Raw genomic sequence first — 20,233 nt, 5'->3', positions numbered from 1 at the left:
ATTCTGGTGATTATTTCTGTTTCCTAAGTGACTAAGGGAAAATCCACCCCTAAAAAACTAAGCAAACAGTAGTTTAAATGGAAAGACAGAGACTGGTTATAATCCAGGGGAAAACACATAAACATGAACACTTTGCAAAGATATTTTAGGTCTTTTAAACCTCATTTTGTTTTCGAACTATGTTTACTCATTAATGATGATTTGGTCTGTCAGATACTGCATCTAAGAATGCCTTTTTCTTTCATTGGCCAGCCATCTGGCTGAAAATCATGAGATTAAATGAAATGAATCTACTTCTTTCCCTTCTCAAACTATGCATATGTCAATACTCATGTTGACAGAAGGGATTATTTGCATCGTAAAATAAGATACTGCCGGTAGAGTTTACCCTTTGCTCTTCTATACTTTCCATTTTTAAAATTTTCTTTGCCATTTGTCCTTTTATATGGGATTCACAGTATGACTGTGCCAGGACCCTTGACTGAAAACATCTAACTTCTTTCCGTTCCCAGAAACCTAAAAATATAATCAGGTTGTTGTGAATATTCTATATGGTTATACCATCTCTGGGGCAACTCGGAATGTAAATGAAAAGAGAAAAAAGATCAGTTTCTTAGTTTCCCTCTGAGTGGGAATTGAGGCTCATGTCAAACATTGAAATGCTAGCATGGATGCTATGTTATTTAAAAAGAGGCACAACAAATACGAAAATGATTACAAGATTGATTTTTAAAAATGTGTAAAAGTGTTAGAAGTCTTGAAGAGAAATCAGAGGAGTCTTCAACTGTACTTGATACATCAAGTGTTGCATATTTAAACACACAGTACTCGCACAGTCGAGAAGTAGAAGAGATTAAACAGCTTTTCAGGCTAAAGTCTTAAAACATATGTTTTTAAATGCATTGCTATTTTCTATCAAAGAAGGTTTTCTTTCTCCACAAGAAAAGCCTAGGAAGGATCATGTTTTACTGAATCCTAAGATGTTATTGATGTGGGGTGCACCATTATCATATGTAGCACTAAGAATGAAAAAAGATGTTGTCGATTATACCATGTCGGATTCTTGCTGATTTCAGAGATGTTAAAATGGAAAAACAATGCTTTAGAATCAAACAGCTTTTTACATGTCCAGGGTACTTTAGTGAAAAGAAACTCCATTGTTTGAAATATGCTGTTGGACATATATGCAAGGAATACAATAGATCTCAGTTCGAAAACAATATTGTGTTAAATTTCTGTATCGGAGAGTGTTGCCTTCATTTATAGTTAAGATAGATCTGATAGGACCACCAATTGCAAGTACTTGTATAAATACAACTGAAATGAACAGACAATAGATGAGATCTGAGGATAGAAAGCAATAAATGAATCTCAAAGCAGTGAGAATCCTGTAAAGGGAATACTCGTGGAAGGCTGAGATTTGGACCGGATAACCCAAAGGCATATGCGACTTATTCTTGGATGTTATTGGTACTATTACCAATAATTATGTGCTTTCCCTGCAGAAACTATTTCTGACTGCATGATGTTAGCTGATTTGCAAGGTCAGTTCAATGTGACTAGCTGACATCTCTGCATAAATTAGTCTCAATATCTGAACACTTGATTTTCCCATTGTAGGAACTTGCTCACTGTGCTTTGATTAAAAGGTATTCTGTTTTACTGCCAAGTTTATAAAAATATATCCTCTTAACTGGATAAACAGGAAAGAAGAATATAGTTGGCAATTGGAATTCCAAGTATATTGGGTATCTTTCGTGGCTATGGCCAGGTTCTTTGCTGATAGTTTAGCATTTAGGCTAATTATGTAAAGCATTTTCCTGGAGGAAGAAATCTCCTTTATGCTTATTTTTATACTTGGTAAAATTGTGTATAATGAACTGAGAGTCACAACTTTGTCCCAGCAATACATATTTAAAAAGTAAACGAGATGAGTGTAGTAAGTGCTTGTGGATTTCTCTCTGGTTAGATTCAAAGGCTTCAATTTCTTAATTTAAAAATGACAAGGTTCCTCCTAGCCTCTTGTTGGCCTAAGTATAAATAAAGCTTGGGTACAGTTTTACATCCATGTGAAGTTACCAAGTCCCAGAATAAAAGGATTTTTATTCAAAAACAGATAGAAAAAGGCAGTGAAGATTGAGTCAGTTCTATCCAGTGGTATAGGAGGTGTGGTTGGAATATCAGCATGGAGCTCTTTGCTCTGCCATGATCTCTACAATATCTCACAAGAATCACTGAGCAGTACTTTAAATCCACTTTGTGAACACAATATTTCAGAAGAATCTTAAAGTAATAACAGAAAATGCAGTATTATTTGCTACATTATTACTTGAAAAGAAAATGTCTTTATATATTTGATAGGAAGACAACCTGAGATCTACCCTCTTACCAGATTTTCAAGCACATAACAATTATTGTTATTTATAGGCATGGTGTACATTTGATCTCTAGAACTCTATTCATTTTGCATATCTGAAATTTTGTACATGTTGATTAGCAACACCCCATCTCCCCTTCCCCTCAGCCTCTGACAACCACCGTTCTAGTCTTTGCTTCTGTGAGTTTGAGTATTTTAGATACCTCATGTGAGTGGAATCATGTGGTATTTGTCCTTTTGTGACTGGCTTATTTCACTTGGCATATTACCAAGTGATCATTACCATATGATCCAGCAATCCTACTTCTGGATATTTACCCAAAAGAATTGAAATCAGGATCTCAAAGAAATATTAGCAATCCTGTGTTCATTGCAGCTCTGTTCACAATAGCCAAGATGTGGAAGCAACCTAAATGCCCATCAAGAGATGAATGGATAAAGAAAATGTGGCATATACATATAATGGAATATTATTCAGCCTTAAAAAAAGAAGGAAATCTTGCAATATGTGACAACATGGGCGAATCTTAAAAATGCTTTTTGGAAAGTTGATACAAATGATCATTAAAGATCCCCTTTAATGAATTTAGAATTTAGGATATTCTTCCTTAAACATAAACTAATGTGGACATTTTTTTATACTGATTACATACAAAAATATTTCATAGGATTGCAACAAACCTCTCATATTACACAGAATGCTAAAAGTGCTCAGACTGGTCTGTCAGCTCTACTGTGTACATATTTATTATGATGGGAACCCTAAATGAAGATTGTATGGGAATTAAATAAATGTAGCCACTGTATATGAAGTTTTATTAATTTTTAAATCTAATGAGGTGGAGTCACCCACAATGACATAAATAGACATTTTTGATAAAAGACCCAATATGGTATAAAGTAGTTGCAAGGAATTTTATATCAAATTTAAAAGGAATGTACCTATTTTGTATATAGACATTTATACATAAACACAAACTTTCTGTGGGTAAAGAATCCTCGATTTTCAAAGCTGGATAGAACCTCACATATCACATGGACAACCCCATTTTCTAAGGCCTACAAGATTCACAGAATGTTAGGAGTATAATCCTAGTCAGACAGCTAATGAAGGATGGACTCAGGCTAAGATGTAGGCCTATTCAGTGTTCTTGTAGCAAATGCATAGCACCTCTTTTAATCATTTCATACTATTTGTCATTCAGTGTAAGTAAACTGCTAAATCTGTTTTTATCTTATTGTCAAATTCTTTTTTTAAACATTTATTTGAATTAACATTGGATTTGCTTAGCCCTCTGAGATTTATCAGACATTCTATTCCCGATTTAGAGTAAATATTCTATTTTTCTTAAGGCCATAGATGGTATCCATCACAAATGAAAAGAAATTACATTTTATAGAGCCTCTCCTCCCTGACACATTTCCAAAATACTTCAGAATCCTGGTTTAGTACAAATATGCACACCCATACATATCTGCATGAGAAATTCATGCTGAACGGAATGTGGTCAGAGAGGGTCTTTCTGTTCAGAGTGAATTGGAGGTAGGTGGTGGCTAGGAGAACAAATAGTTATAGTAGTGGTTTTTAAGGTATCCATGATATTTGTTATTTTAGCCCAAATTTAAAAATCTTGCTGGGATCTCTCAACTCCTCCCATGATCCTTTTCTTGATGGTCACAAGGATTTTTAATCCAGGCCTCTCCACGATGTTTAGGTGCTATATCTACAATGAAGTCTACTCAGCCAGAAAATATCTTAAAGTAGATGATACAGAACACCTAGCTGATGATTTTGATAAAAATAATACTGTCTTTTGAAGAAATCAGTCACTATTCCAACATCACCATGAGGTAAAAACTATTTTTTTAAAACTCTTCTCATCTATTTTGTGTCGAGTTTGGGTTTTGCATCAAGAGGAGACCAGAAATAAGCAGTTTGCTCTGATTCCAAAGTCAGTTAAGTACATTTGTTAAAAGTCCTACTGGGAAATCTGTTCCCTCTCATCAAATGCTTCCGCACCAGCATCTGCCCAGAAAGCACTCTGTGTCCTTTGTGCCCCAGGGTCCCTCTCCAAAACAAACCACCCACTTGTTGAGACTAACTTTTTAGAGATTTGTTAGAATCTGTAAAGCTGCCCCGATCTGCCCCATGTCCTATGCTTGCCCATGTTGCGGTAGGTTCAGCAAACGTGTTTGAAAGGCATGGCAACTCGGATCGCCGCTGTGTGGGCTCCTTTCAGCAAGTGTTTCTATTTCTGTTGTGCTAGCACACACAGAGTCTAATTTTGGGAATGGAAATGAAAAATCTTCCTCTCGTGTAATTTGGTTACACTGTGGCCTCACAGTGAAGTGCTTTGGGAAGGAGGCAGGGCCATTTCCAGAGCAGTTTCTGAACAAAGGAAAGGCACTTGTCACCGTTGCCAGGAATGCTGAGGAGGGTACACGGGCTCTGAAGAAATTGAGCTTGTCACTTCCATGGCAACACACCCCGGGTCCAGCATCACATCTCTGAAGAGACCCCTCACGTGTGTACCTATGCGGATTACCAGTGTCCGAGGCAGAAATGAGAAGATTCTTTCTGACACCTAGATTTCCCTCATGTGCTTCTCCTTTCTTTGCCATGGAGAGCCTTATTTGGTTGCTTTTTCTCTTTTTCATATTTTCTGACTTTGTTTTTCAAGTCATTTTTGTTTTACAGGGCCATAAATATCTGGCTTTTCTAGGGTTTGGAATTGCTCTGAAAAAAAAAAAAAAAATCAGCCACTGTTGTACAAAAACCAGGCACAGAGTAATGCTTTACAGGATGCTTAAAGTAAGTGGTGCTAGTCTTCAATTGTTAATGCTTGGAAATTACCATTCTGACATTCCTGAGGAGTAATTGGATAGCAGCTCTATGTGGCGCTACCGGAGTAGAATCTGGATGCTACTGATAGAAGAAATTAGTTAAATCCAGTAAGGGCTGGTTGCTGCTAGAGTCTTATTTGGGGGAAAAAAATGGACTCCACCAGAGGAATAATGCTTGTGGGTTGCCATTTTCTCTAAATCACCATGATTTATATAATTAAAGAAAAGAGAAAAAGCTTTTATGTATAGTTCAATAGAGTTTTCAGAGGACAGATGGGAGCTGCCCAAGTGGTGTGGGTGTATTGGAACAAAAGAAACAAACAGATATGGAAAATAAATTTACGGGGGAAAAGTCATGTTGGAAAACATGAATAAATGGAGACTGGATTAAGGGAAAAGCTAAAATGTATTAGCAAAAATACTGGAGAGTGAAATTCATAGGACAAACATCAAAAATCAACATGGATGCTTTCACAGTGAGGGGGTTTACATTCTTCTTTGCCCCACCCCATGCTCGAGGGTTCTTGTTTGAGAATCTCATATGCATGATGTGAAGTCTTCATTCTAGTGAGAGAAAATAGATGAACTAGAAATGCAACAGAAAATACAGCTATGCCACTTACTAAACTTATTAAGAGAATTATTGAATTTAAAAGACACTCAATTATTAGGGACTGTGGTATCCATTCTTATTTAACAGGACTGCCTTTTTCTATCTGTACTGGCATGATAATAATTCTACCACTAGGGCATATTTAAAAATTTTTTTTTTATTTGGAGTAGCCCTAAAAATAGCATTTTGGTTACCTGCCCTTGGCAGAAATTTGTTACACACAAAAATGATAGGACTTGCTCAGCAAAAATTTTTGCTGTGTAGTAATATCAACTAGGATCATAGATATTTGAATGAGAAGCAACATGGAGGACTATTTGGGGAAAACTTGAGATGGAACTGTAAGAGAAATTAATGTTGCCTTGGAGAAATGACTTTCTACTCTTTTTAATTTTTTTATCCAAAGTAAAGTGAAAAATCAAGAAAGATGAAACAGTCTTTCCTTTTGTCATTGTGTAAGGAAACAGTCTCATAGAAAACAATAGAAAAGATTGTGTAATGTTTGATATGGGAAATAAATTAGTTAAATGTAAATACTGTTGAGATATGGATATATATAATTAAAAAACAGTAAACTGTGAAAACTTGGGTCTAATAGAAGCTTGTAAAGATGGGAAGATTACCGTTTGAGAAGCCTCACTTTGCTTTCCATTTCTTACTGGAGGTCATCGCCTCTCTGCTATGAAAAAGGCACCCAATCCACCCTGTCCTCTCCGATTCAGACCTTTCCTACAATGGGGTTCAGGCATTTCTCATTTAAAAGTCTCTACTTCTAGTTGTTTGGTTTTTTGTTTTGTTTTGTTTTGTTGCTGTAGCCTGAGCAAAGTGATCAATCATGCTTCTGACACATTAAAAATTAAAGTTGGTGCCTCTTAATATCTTATAAATACAAAGTAGACAAATATAAATGTAACACAGGCAATATCTGTATTGCCTAAATATAATATAATCACTGTAATAGAGACAAATAATGGGGTTCTTTGATACAATAAAACAGTTTAAGTAAATAAATAAATTTCTGAGTGATTTGAGATTTCCTAAATTATATTTAAGCTAGCATTGTGTGAAAAATGAGCAAAACATAACTGAGTTAATTTTAGAAAGCTGAGACATAGTCAACAGTGATTTTGGACCCTTAGTTACCAAGTAATTAAAGGAGTCCCTGTGAATATGCTAGAACAGAGAATAGGAATTAGAAGAGCTAGGATTTAGCCTAATTAGCCTAATTAGCTGTTGGATCAAGATGATGGGTCTCAACCTTTGTGAACTTGATATGCTTTGAGTAACAAAGAGAATAGTTGTAGGTGATATGGAAGGTTCTGCTCAGCTCTGCAAATCCATGAATCTCTATCCAGAGAAAGTTTGTGTTTATGTATAATGTATATACAAAATGGGTGTGTCCTTTTTACTTTGATATTAAATTCCTTAAAACTACAACTTTATGCCATACATTATTTACAGGGGCATATTTATGTCATTGTGGGTTATTCTACCTCCTTGGGTTCTAAAGTTAATCAAATTTCATCAAATACCTGTTTAAGTAAAAGTCAAGGGTACATATCTTTGAGGCTCATGTCACTTTAATATGCATATAGAGGGGCTCACATACCAGTCTGAGTAATGTTAGCTTAGGTGTATTTTGAGAGATAATGTGCATTAATGTCCCTTAATGTTCATTTTTATTCTTTGTATAAGCCCTCCATAACGAACATAAAGGCACTGGTTTTCCCTAAGAGTATACGTATTTAAAAATAAACAAGATGAGTATGTAAATGATTATTGATTCCTCTCTGGTCAGGAACAAAGGTGTCTTTGTCTTCATTTGGTCAGTGTGCTCCCTTCCAGCCCTGAACATTCTGAGCTCAAGGATTAAAAAAAGAAGAAGAAGAAGAAGATGTTGTGCCCAAGTCCTAGAACGAAGGGGTCTTTAGTCCAGAACAGCTAGAGACATGCAGGGGATTAGTTAGTGCTACCAGTGGGAAAGAGGAGCTCAGAGGAGGTATGGCTGGAACGTGAGTCATCACCAGAGAGCACAGCACTTTTCCTTTGCCGTGCTCCCTGTGGTATCCTGCAAGCATCACAGAGCTGTACTTTAAATCCAGTGTGTGAGCACAACACTTCAAAGAGAGCCCAAAAGTATGAATTCTCTTATTAGGTATTATTTATGTATTAGCTGTCATTACGTGAGAAGGAGCTACCTTTTTTTTTTTTTTAAGATTTTTTTTATTTATTTGACAGAGAGAGCTCACAAGAAGGGGTGGGGGGGGGGGGTGGGCAGTGGGCAGTGGGAGAGGGAGAAGCAGGCTCCCAGCTGAGCAGGGACCCCCAATGCAGGACTCGACCCTGGGATCATGACCTGAGCAGAAGGCAGACGCTTAACCGACTGAGCCACCCAGGCGGCCCAGGAGCTACCTTTTAAAAGTTGGCACAAATGGTAGTGGAAGATCACCTGAACTTAGAATATTCTTTCCTGAGCACATAAACTAATGTAAACATTTTTTTTTAAATCACATTTAAAAATATTTTAAAGGATTTCATAGGCTAAATGGAGACCTGACATTTCAGAGAGAATTTTTTTTTTAAATGATGATGAAAGAGTATACTGATATAGGAAATGTTTAAAATTTAACTTTTATTTACCTGCAACTTATATGGAAACCATCTGTAGTCTTTATTTTAAAATATAACATAGTTGTCAGGAATCCAATTCAGAGATAAGCCAAAAGAAATTACTGTGAAAAAGATGACAAAAACCTGATATAACATACATTATTTTTTTCTGGTGTGATAGACTGAGGAGAATGACCAGATGGCTTGCATGTGAATCAAAGTCCGCTAGATGAGGGATACACAGAAGGAACAATGTCCAGAGGGGGGGACAAAACTTTTTTCAAAGGATAGCTGATGTATTGGTTTCATCCTGGACACTAAAGCATCTGAAGTAAAAGCTAGCAATCGGTGGACTGGGCCTTTCTTCAGATTTTCTCCTTGACACAGAGCGTGAAAGAGAAATCATCAGGGGTACACCGTAAGACAATGATCCATGTTGCCTTTACGGTTCACATGGAGCTCTTATGGATTATGTTTCAGACTGTGTGCCATCGAGCCTCCATAACCGGGTAGCATGTTATCCTCTGAAGCTAATTAAAGCATGTGTAGAGAAGCACTATGAAGACAGCATAGGAAACAAATCACGGGCTTCCCCTCAATTGTCGTAAGGCTGAAGGGCCTTTGGTGGCTGGGTAAATAAGTCTTAGAAGAGGACTTGGGGTTTATTCTAGAAATTCTACAAAGTAGTTCCTATATCAGTAAGCAGTAGAGTGTTTTGAAAAACAACCCACCTACATTTGTAGAGGTGGCATCCCTGAAAGTAATAGAAGAACAGTCTTGTGTTTCCTTGGGCCACACCAGCACAGACTGGGGTCGGACAGGTGGAGTCCTCGCTCTCTCGGCTTACCTTCAAGTGGATGGGTTTTCACCTGTCCTTCTAAGTCTGCTCCTAACTTTGTTACTGGCCGCTACAGTGATGTCCTGGCCATTTCCCTGACTTCTATGATTGGGGCTCCCAACATTCTCTGGGCTGAGAAAATCCCCCCACTCCTGCTTGGGTTCTACCTTGTTCCAGATCCAAAGCCTATGGGACAAGTTCTCCTTCCCGCATATTCTTGTGGTAAGCCCAGAAATGGAGGTGGGGAGGAAGACTTAGTGTTAGCGAAGGGTCAATCTATTAAAAAAATGTTCCTCTCTTTTCAAAGTACTCCATTATTCTTCATTCAGGTCTCTCTCTGGTCTCATTCTTTCCTTTGGAGAACTTCTTGTCCTCAGGTTTATCAGTACCTCCCCGAAATTGACTCAGCTGGGATATTTGTGATTTCAGGAGTGCCCTAGTCAAGGCATGGGAATAATCAAACCTTCTTTCAGAATTTTTATCTTCTTTGAAATTTTTCTATCTTTCATAATCTAGGTTAGTTGAGTAGAAGCAGTTTTTGAATTCACATTTTTTAAAAAGGAAAAAATAAGCACAACAAGGAGACAGCTAACCACCTTACTTAAAACCCTTGGACTAATTATTTTGCTAGTTTTATTAATCTAGCTACAGTCTATTAGGAAAGAGATTGCATGTCGAAATGTAAGGATCAAAAAGAAATGTAAATCTGACTCAAATGTAGTGTAACAAGTTTAGTACTTTTTTTTTTTTTTTTTTACCTAAAATGCCTCTTATTTGCATCAGAACAACATGCGATGCAGAAGTTCTAATGTTTGACAGATAACAAATAACTAATAAACCCAGGACCAGATGGGAGCCATCCTAGACTTACATAAAAGCTGGCTCTAAGAAAGGGAGGATTTTTGATAGCCAAGATATTTCAGCTGTTTTTGACACCCAAGGCAGGTGTGTCTTAATGTCAAAACGGTAATTTCTTTATTGAAACATTTTCATATACAAGAAAATTTAATGTCCATAACTCTAGAAATATCATACAAGAAAAACATAAAATACACACTCAGAAATAAATGACAACTCCAGCAAACTTAATCACAAATGAATTGTGTGGGAATGATAGGTCTTTATTCTTTTGGGTGGCAAGCATGTATTGAGAGCCAAAAGTTAACAGAAGCTACAGTTTGAATTTGGCTGACATCTTTTTCACAAAAAGTTTTAGACAAAGGGAGCTTCTCCAACTTTGCGTTTTGAAATTTGTTTTATTTGGAACTAGCCCCATTCACTTTCCATTCCCTGTTTCTATCCTACTTGTATTTTAACACATGAGTCCTTAACCAGCAAAACTCAGACACTTTTGTCAGTAAGTTCTGCAAATGATACAGTAGTTGGTGATGGCAGCTCAGTTTCGTTGCCAGTTGAAAAGGACTTTGGAGAGGTCGATTTAAGACTGGACCCTCTAAATGCTCACTTGTGCAGAGGGTGGGCATGTGGCCTCACGGTCATTCATTTAATTGAAGAGGACTCTCTTGGTTAGGGAACCAGTTCCACTGAGCCTTTGATATTGGAGAGCGAGATTCAGATGGACATGAGGACAGGTAAGAGCGGTTACCTCTCCGATGGTTTTCACTTAAAACAAGTACCCTGCTCATGATCTTGATATTGGCAGAGTTCTTCAGAATCAGTCATGAGAGAGTCATAAGACAGCTCTCAATTCTGGGTGGTTTCTCAGGGCTGTAAATGATGCTATAGTAACTTACGAATCAATAGGACTTTGGTCTTTAAGCCTAGAAAATGTCCAGTGTTGCTATCACATTGATTTTTAATACTTTATCACCTTATTAAATTATGCTTTTTATTTTAGGTATATCTTTTATGTTCATTCTGTTTGAAGGCATCAATCCTGTTGGTCTTCAGTATTCGGAATCTTAAGTCTTTAGGGCCCAAGGAGAGACGCTGTAGGTCATGAAAGGGATAGTGCCCGATTCTTTTATTTTTACAGGCTCTTAAATGACGGGGCTGCAGCCTGAAATGGACTGTTCTCCCTGTGAGAAACAAAGCTTAGGCCACAGCAAAATGGCTGATTTACAAGAATCCTGTAACCCTTGTAGTTGAGTCAGCCTCAGGGTGCAGACAGCACACAGGAAGGGGCTGACTGAATCGCCCGTTCCACCTCAGAGTTTTGTTGTTGTCACAAGCCCTAGAACCACATCCTGATTATCAGCTGAGGTCCTGCATATTGGAGCAACACTGAGGCCATCTTGATGCTGACCCATCCTGACCCTGGCCCCTATGATGATCTCTGTTTCGCAGGTGAGAGAATGTTCACTAATGGGCAGAGGCAAGGTTTGTGCTCAGATTTTCTGTTACCACTAGCCTAGCATCCTTCCTGTTTTGCTGAAACCTGTTGCATGGCAAGTGTGTTTCTTTTGAAGCAAGATAGTGGTGAAAACACCACCAACCACCACCACGATCTCCACCATCACCATCCAGAGCTCTGGTGTAGCAACCTTGGGGTCTGAATTGAGAATTAGCCAAGAAACCCAGTGAGATTTTAGTCCATCTGTTTTACTAGTCACTGAGAGACTTCATTGCTCTGGTAATGATTCTCTCAGCATGGGAAGATCTCATTCTTTTATTAATCTTAAGGACATGTCTAGCCCTTAGATAACTGATTAGTCAGGAAAGAATATTTGTCTACTTAATACTTATCACTTCTGTTTCAATTATAGTTTCTTTGTAAACCACTTGCCTCCTTCTCCAAAAAATTCCCAGACTATTCCAGTCTGTCATAATGTTCTTATCCCCTCAGCCAGGGCTTGGAACCTTTTAAGTAAAGGGCCAGATAGTAAATATTTTCAAAGTTGTGAGCCATATGGTGTTTTTCAACTACTCCTCTCTGCCCTTGTGGCACCAGAACAGCTGAAAACAGAATATCTAAATGAACGGGTGTGGCTTTGTTCTAACAAAACTACTTATAAAAGAGGTGAAAGGGTCTGGATTTAACTCCGACAGTAGTTTGCTGACCCCTATTTCAGTTGCCCTGAAATCATTTGTCAATTTCTTGGGTTATCTCTTAATATCATTTTTTAAATTGGTCCCTCATATTGTTATATAAATTTTCATTTGTGCATAATTTATTATATACAAAAACTTTTCCCAGTAAATATTACTTGTTTTCATTGGCTTAACTTCCTTTGTCCCGTCATTCCCAAACCTGCCCTCAGTTATCAATATGTGGGATTTGAAAAGCACTGTGAGTGAACCAGAGGAGTAGTTGGGAAGAGGCAAAGCTATTCTTGCCAACAAACCACTTAGTTTTGGGAGGAAAATTTGTTGAGAGATCAAGATGTTTGCATTTGACCTGAAAAGGCACGTCTTCCCCTACAGGACAGTTGTTGTGTTACTAATGGATAGGAAGTTTGTACTTTTCTGAAACCCATATGTCTGGTGATTGAAGGTGTATGTTAGTGAGTGATTGATTATATTGCTTTTGTGTCCTTGCACATCTTAGATTGCTGGAAAGAGAACATGGGCAAGCTTGTCTTTAAAATAGATACCACATGGCTGGTAGCTTGGAAAGAACATGAAATGCTATATAGTCCTTCACAGACAAGTGAAATTCTAAATCCATGTCTTTCAGCGAATGAGGGAAACCATTTCTGGCTTGGAAGGAGGTCAGAAAACAATTAATCTCCCGTTTTCTTTAAGTGAGGACATCACATGGTAGAGTGAGAAATTGGGAGATCACTAGTAAGAATAAAGTGAATTCTGTATTTTTCAGGTCGTTCATATTCATATTCTCTTCTCCCATGATCTTTGTCAAATCTGTGGTTTTTAATGATGATCTATGTTATGCTTGAAAAGGACAAAAAGGAAAGGCCTTCCACAGGCCATTCATGCAGTCTCTCTTCATGGGGATCTGCAAGGTACTTTGGAAGGAACAAAGGAGTGCAAAGGCTAGTTTGCGTCTCCATCATGTTTCCTGTGGATCAGGAGGAGACCTATAGGAGGGTGAGAAGAATCCTCACTCATCTTTTTGTCTTTGTCATGACGACTGATTGACATCAGAAGAGCCAAGGGGTGGAAAAGAGCTTAAAAAGAGCCAGATGCATTCGCAGTGCTTTCATGGCAACTGATGGTGATCTGGCAAGTAGGAAACTTCTCTATAGCACTTAATGTTTTCAGAGTGCCTTGCAATCAGGTTTATTAGTCACCCTTCACAGCCGCCACATGAAGCTAATTGATAGGGCTCTCCATTTTAGCCTCTCCATTGAGGACAAGTGACTTGCTGAGGGTCAGGCAGTGAGAAGCTTACAGAGCTCATTAGTCTCTGGGTCATTTCTCTCTGGAGCTAGCAAAAGACTTGACTTTTTTTTTTTTTTTTTTAAGGCCACTCTGACTAGCTTAGGAAAACTTATTACTGGTTAACCTGATTGTTTTCCAGGATGATACTATTGTAAAAATTCTAACTTTAATAATTCCTTTTTAAAATTGGCCTTTTCTAAAGCTTTATGACATTACTTTTCAGAACTTTCCAGGAAATTTTAGCTGTGCGTTTTATGGTTCAGCCAGGTCCTTTACTAGAGTAATGTTCTCAGAATTTGGGCCCTAGAGACTTCAGGAGAAACAAAACTTTTTAGCCAGGCAGCCTTTGTTTGTGGCATTAGCTGTGGTCAGAATTTGTATGGAGGGATGAGGGAAACTGCTTTCTATCAGCTATTAATGCTATCTTTTACACTCAGAATCTCATAGAGGCTAGACAAAAGCAGTGACCTTGCTATTTGGAATGAGAAATGTTGACATTTATCGTTAGATCGATGCAGGGATATGTATTTTAAAGATAGGTGATTAGTGGGCTTCCCCTACTTTTCTTCGTATAAACAAAACAACCCCTAACAAATATGGAATGGGATTTCTGTAGATGATGGAAAGCTGATTGTTTATATTGGCCATTCTTTCAATAGTTTACCTCTCAAATATTTTTTGAGAGCACCTCTTGCATACAGATACTGCTTTAGACAGTGGAGATACAGCCCTGAATTCATGCAGCTTACATTTTAGTGGACTATTATTTTAAATAAGTGATATATGGAAGTAATAATCACTTTGAAGGAAACAAAAGCAGGGTACAGAACTGTGAGTGACTGGAGTGAAAGGGTATTTTACATGGAGTTAGAAGCAGCCTCTCTGAGGAAATGACATCTGGAGGAATCAGAAGGGGTATGGGAGAGCATCACAGGAAGTGAGAACAGCAAGGGCAAAGCCTTTCAGTGGGAGTGAACTAGGCATGTGTGAGGAGACAGTTGCAAGAAAGCTAGTGTGGCTGGAATAGAGTGTGTGAGACAGAGAATAACAGGAGGTGAGGTCGGAGACGGGCAGGTAACAGATCCTGTGGGCTTTGTTGACCAAAGTCAAATGTTTGGGTTTGGGTCTGAGTTCGTGGAGAGTCATCGGAGGAACTGAGCAAGGGTGTGATACATCTAGTTACATTATCGGAAGGTCACTGGGAGCGCTAGGTAGAGACCAGACTGAAGAAGTGAGAGGCAGGTAGGGAGGACATAGGGACACTCATTAGGGAGCTAGATTGGTAGTAGAGGTAGGAGCGGGTAGTGTAGCTTGAACTAAGTGGTAGGATGAAGGTGTCGAGGAAGCGTTGGATTCATAGGATATTTTGAAAGTAGAGTTGAGAGTGCTCCATGATGGATTGGATCTGGAATATAGGGGAAAGAGGTGGCATGTGGCTTCATAGTTTGAGTACTGACAACCCCAGGAAGAACTATTTACATAGGCTGTACAGCGAGTGACAGCCCAGGGGTGGTCCAGTGTGGCAGCCCTGGGAGGAATCAAGAATGACTCCTTGGATTTTGATCTAAGTAATCTTGTATGATTGGTGGTGCTGTTTATGGAGGTGGGGAACAGGTTAGGAGGTGCAGGAAAGTCAAGCTCCGTGTTGGACATGGTACATTTGAGGTGGACATCTATGAGGAGACGTCACCTGCAGAGTTAGGTATAGAGATGAAAGTCTGGGGAGAGGTCAGGGCCAGAGATACAAATTTGCAAGAATACCTGCCTGTGGGACTGAATTAGAACTTCTTGTTGAATGAATGTTGAGGGGAAAAGAGGTTTACGGGCTGTGCCCTGGGACACTCTAAAATTTAAAGATTGGGAAGGAGAAAGTGCCATCCAGGCTGGAAGGAAAGACTCGTTCAACCTCTTTAATCTCCCAGAGTTACAGATGATTTGTGTGCTAATTCTGCAAAGTAGTTTTACCCTTTATTTTAACTCTGAGGGGTCCTCGACTTACCTTTCTGAATATAATTGACTTAAATGGGTATTTATAGTTTGAATCCAAAACTCTTGCTTTTCATCATAAGTTATTTATGTCATGAGGTAGGACACACAGAAACCTATTTGTAAGTCTCTTTCTTCCTAGTCAGAGCTGTTTGTGAAAGGAGAGCTTTCAAGATGCTTCCTCTTGTGCCCTGATGGTGTTCTCATTAGTGGGGGGCATTTCATTGCTCCCGGCTCGAGATTTCATTTCCACCACTGTATGCAGAGGCTATACTGCCTGGATTTGTTTGGGCCGCTTCTGTTTTTGTGAGCCTTCATGCATAAAGTCACTGTGAATCCTCCGAGGTGGAGCATCCAACAAATGGCATGCGCAGAACTGCAGTCTCTCAAGCTGCTGTGCTCATTGGGGGTATACATATGCACTCCAGAGAGGTTGCAGCCCTGGGATGAAGCTGACTCTACCTCTCTGTCTACCTCTCTATCATCTTGACCTTCCCATTTTGTGCTGGGGTCGGGGGGGGGGGTGGGGCTTGTAGAAAAAGAAGGAAAAGAAGATTCTTCCTCTTGCCAAAGCCAGGGCAGCCAACGCCACCTCACAGAGTAATACTTCTCAGTCAACTCAACAAGTATTTCTCTTAAATAGTTGGTTAGTCCCTGGGGCTCTAGCTCTGCGCACGTCTACACGTCTACCACCGGGCTCCGAGGAGTGCTGGGGGATTTAACACCAGCCAGCATCAGTCGGCTCTGTTCAGCAAGCCAAATGCAGGGTTAACTAGCGTTGCTTTTTTGCTTCGGTGTCTACACTGGCATTTCGGCTGCAGGCCCTAACTCCCGGTCCTACTCCGGCCTCCTTGACCCCCATTCTTACGAGCTTAAAAGTATTCAGATATGTTTTCCTCAGCAAAAATGCCATCAATTTTCACTAATTTGTGTCAGCCTGACTGGAAAACCACTTAAATGTATCATTATTTTTTTCCTAGAAATTTCAGTGTTTCTCACTGGGGGTTGTATGGTTAACAAAAGACAAGAATTTAGCACATAAACTCATTACCTAGAAGCAGAATGTACATAAATGTAATTGTTCACATTTCCTACCTATTGTTTAACAATTTTTTTGTTTTGTTTTGTTTTGTTTTAAACCAGGCCTTCATTGTTATTCTTTGTCTGCTGTCGCTCTGGCTACAGCCATACAGGGTGTTTGCTGTCTCAGCCCTTTCAAGATAGGGATTCTTTTCTTCTGGGCTTTGCCCTCTCTAATTCTTGTAAAAAGGCATCACATTAACCTCTGTAATGACGTTATTTTATTTTTTGAAACTGTATTTCTGTATCACCTGGCGTCACAGGTATTTCAAAATTACTTTGTTGTTCTCCCAAGAACACTGTATTATTTGATGGGAAATTTTCATCATGGCATGAAGTTACGATCAGTTTTCATTTAAAGATTTTGCAAGCTCTTTTACATGTCAGAAGAAAACCATCGTGGGCTTATCTGAGAGAGAGATGTTTTGGGGCTTTATATTGTTAATTACCTCCTTCATCTTGATTTTCAAATCTGATGGAGGAGTTAAGATACCTGACTTGCAGTGGCATTTTCTGGCCCGGTTAACAGCGTGACCATGTAGCTCGTGCCCCGCCAGCAAGCTGGGAGCCGGCCAGGATTCAGATCAATACTCAAATACTCACAGGGTCCTGACGTGCAGTCCATCCGTATTATCCTCTTCATTCCTTCCGCTGTTGCCCAGGGGCGGGGGCGGGGGGCAGAGAGTGGTCCTGTTTCACTTGGACTTCTCTTTCCATCTCTCAGTTGGACTTGATCCCAGCTAGTCTTGTCCCACCCAGATCATTCTCCACATTACCACTAGAAAGGCCTGTAAAACACAAATCGGGTGTTGTCACAGCTCATGCCTTAGCACAGAATAAATTTTAAATCCTTCACATGGTGAAGTTTCTCCACGATCTGACTCCTGCCTTTCATGTCAGCCGCAGTTCTTGTTCGTCTGCCCTCACATCCTTCTGAACCACTTCTGATTCCTTGAACGGGGCAAGTGTCTAAAATTTTAGGTTCTTTGAATTAAAGCTCCTTGCCATCTCTTCTGTTACTCTACAGACCTCAATCTTAGCCATTATTTGGCATACGAAATGAAGAATGAGTGAATAAATATTACCTTCTGGTTTCCCTGGCTGGGAACACCGGGATACTGAGAGATTGGCCTACACTTAAAGAAGTTGAGAATAGTATCTCTTTTGATGATATTTCATTCTTTACCACTTGATGTTTGGCATTATGTAATGATTTTGATGAGAACCAGCATATACTTTGGATGCCCTGGTCACAAGTCTATTTCTCCTTTTGGTCTACTAACCATCCCTAACTGATCCTTTCAGTTGCTATTTTAGCATATTTGAGCTTTACTGTAGCTTTAGAAATAGAAGTGATTCAAGATTTTCAGGATGACTTTATTTTGGTCAAATATGAGTTAACTGGCTAATGAGAAGGAAAAAAAAATAATGGGAATTTAGTTGGAGTTTAACTTGCCAAAATATGGACCATCACAGAAATGGAGTTTCACTTCTTGATTCGGGCCACGCTAGCACTCTAGAGGTGTGCTTTAGTTACTTGACAAGTAGTTGAGTGGCTTCTAATTACCAAATGTATAGACACACAAGTAAAGCATTGACACAACTGTTCTTGAGATGATAAAGGAAAAGCCACAGTCTCACACCTAGATTTTGACCATCCAATAATATAACTTTATTGAGCAACTACTATGTGCAGCTAGGGTACTAATCATCACTATTGCAATGATAGTAAAAGTCAAGTACAATGACCTCAGGGAGCTCAAAGATACATGAAATCTTACTCTAAAATGTGATAGGGCTTAAAATTGCGCTATGAACCAGATTATCAGTTCACCTTAAGGTGAGTGGTCAGAGTAATTATACTCATCTGTCAAACAATGAAAGTAAAGTCCACATGATCATTACTTGTGCATCAGCAAAGCCAGGATTGAAGCAAGTTTTTGGTTTTTTTTTTTTTTTTTAAGATTTTATTTGACAGAGACACAGCGAAAGAGGGAACACAAGCAGGGGGGAGTGGGAGAGGGAGAAGCAGGCTTCCTGCGGAGCAGGGAGCCCGATGCAGGGCTGGATCCCAGGACTCTGGGATCATGACCTGAGCCGAAGGCAGATGCTTAACGACTGAGCCACCCAGGCACCCCAAAGCAAGTTTTTAAGATACCTATTCCGGATGAGAGAGGAAGAGAGAATTATGAATATGAATGAATAGAAACCAGAACCAAAAGAGGGACATCCTGGATCCCACTGGTATGGTTATCAAGAAAAGCATGAGATCCAGAAAAGTATCGCTGAACCCAAACTCAAATAGAAGGAAGTTAGAACAGGAAATACTATTCTCTTGGCAACTGTATTTATCTGGAACCCTATCGTATTTCATTTAGAGCATGACTCTTAAATTTTTCCAAAGTGAATTGTCAGTAATTCTCAACAGATTCTTTAGGAGACTTTGTAAAATTCAAAGTTTCAAAATCCTTGAGTTATAATTCTAGATGCAGACTTGAAGTAACTGTTGTGGCCACAGTTATGTGCCTTGAATGGAGAAAGTCAAATGAGCACAGAGCTGATGTTCAGCTGGTATACACTGGTTCATCTGTATCAGTTACTAACATTAACACACTTTTATTCCGATGCCTCCCAGACTCTGAGCCATTCCAGACAACTGGATCCTCCCCAGGATCTCTTTGCAGCCCAGGAACTAAGCAGCGGGTACACAGAATAGGAGATCTCTGAGACCGCAACACAAAAATTATGGAGCATAAATTATTCAATTACTGAGAACAGCACCAGGCCAACAGTTAGTGTCTTAATAGGTATTAACATGTTGTAGTAGGAGCTCATATTAGCTAGTCTTAATAGTCTTTTTAAATGACAGCATTCCGGAGAGTCCTAACAGGTAGCAGGAGCTCAGTGGCTGAGTACTCTGAGGACTCAGCCACACCCTCAGGAAGTCTTCTACCTGTTGAGGCGGCAAGCCCATAAATAGAGTACAACCCTTTGCCACATATGAAGGACAGAGTGGTTGCCGGTTGGGTAGGGATTTCCGATCCCCTCTGCACATCACATGATGCTCTCATCTGCCCCGGGATGTTGTTTCACGGTCGGGGCCCTCATTTCTATTTGCTGGCAACTGTATTCTTTCCTAGTGTGACTGCTTAAAATTGAGTGCAGAATCTCTACCTGCCGTATTGCTAAGGAAGCTTTATTTCATAATTTCCACAAAGCGCCTTCTGCCACTTTTATTCTCTGTGGGATTGGTGTCTCGATTCTTAAAGTGCTTGCAACATGCTCTCTTTGTCCTTTGGACCACTGCCCTGTGTTGCCCATTTGTATTCTTTTTCTGCTAGCCTTGTTACCAGTAGGATGTTTGGGGTATTTTTAATTCTTTCCCTTCTGTTAGAAAGAGCCATTTCCTATTTGGGGTTGGAAGATAGATGTCTTTATGCTTAGACCACTTGAGGGCTGAAGCTGAGAGTTTCCTTTAAAATCATCACAAGCTCCAAATCATGGGGGCGACTTATCCTCATCTGCAAAATCTATGAAGCTGTCATCAGAAATTTGGCTTTGCCGTTTTCCAACACAGTTGTCC

The 20,233-nt window shown here is 39.3% G+C and overlaps 1 protein-coding gene across 7 annotated transcripts in view; it reads left to right on the top strand.

Moving 5' to 3' along the window:
• CCDC85A (coiled-coil domain containing 85A) overlaps positions 1-20,233 on the top strand; it is a 204,302-nt gene that overhangs the window by 167,549 nt on the left and 16,520 nt on the right. Inside the window, exon 4 of one of the 7 annotated variants that reach the window (XM_073897689.1) lies at positions 4,093-4,125. The exons of the other annotated variants lie outside the window; for them this stretch is intronic. Within the exon in view, the coding sequence (XP_073753790.1) occupies positions 4,093-4,110 (18 nt within the window). The 3' untranslated portion in view covers positions 4,111-4,125. Of the gene's footprint in view, positions 1-4,092; positions 4,126-20,233 lie in introns of those variants that run through there. 7 annotated transcript variants of the gene reach the window in all.

Source organism: Callorhinus ursinus, unplaced genomic scaffold, assembly GCF_003265705.2.
Source record: "Callorhinus ursinus isolate GAN/ISIS: 27379988/994484 unplaced genomic scaffold, GSC_fseal_2.0 scaffold10, whole genome shotgun sequence".
Taxonomy (NCBI): domain Eukaryota; kingdom Metazoa; phylum Chordata; class Mammalia; order Carnivora; family Otariidae; genus Callorhinus; species Callorhinus ursinus.
The sequence above is the reverse complement of the archived record's forward strand: the minus strand, read 5'-3'. Positions and strand labels throughout refer to the sequence as shown.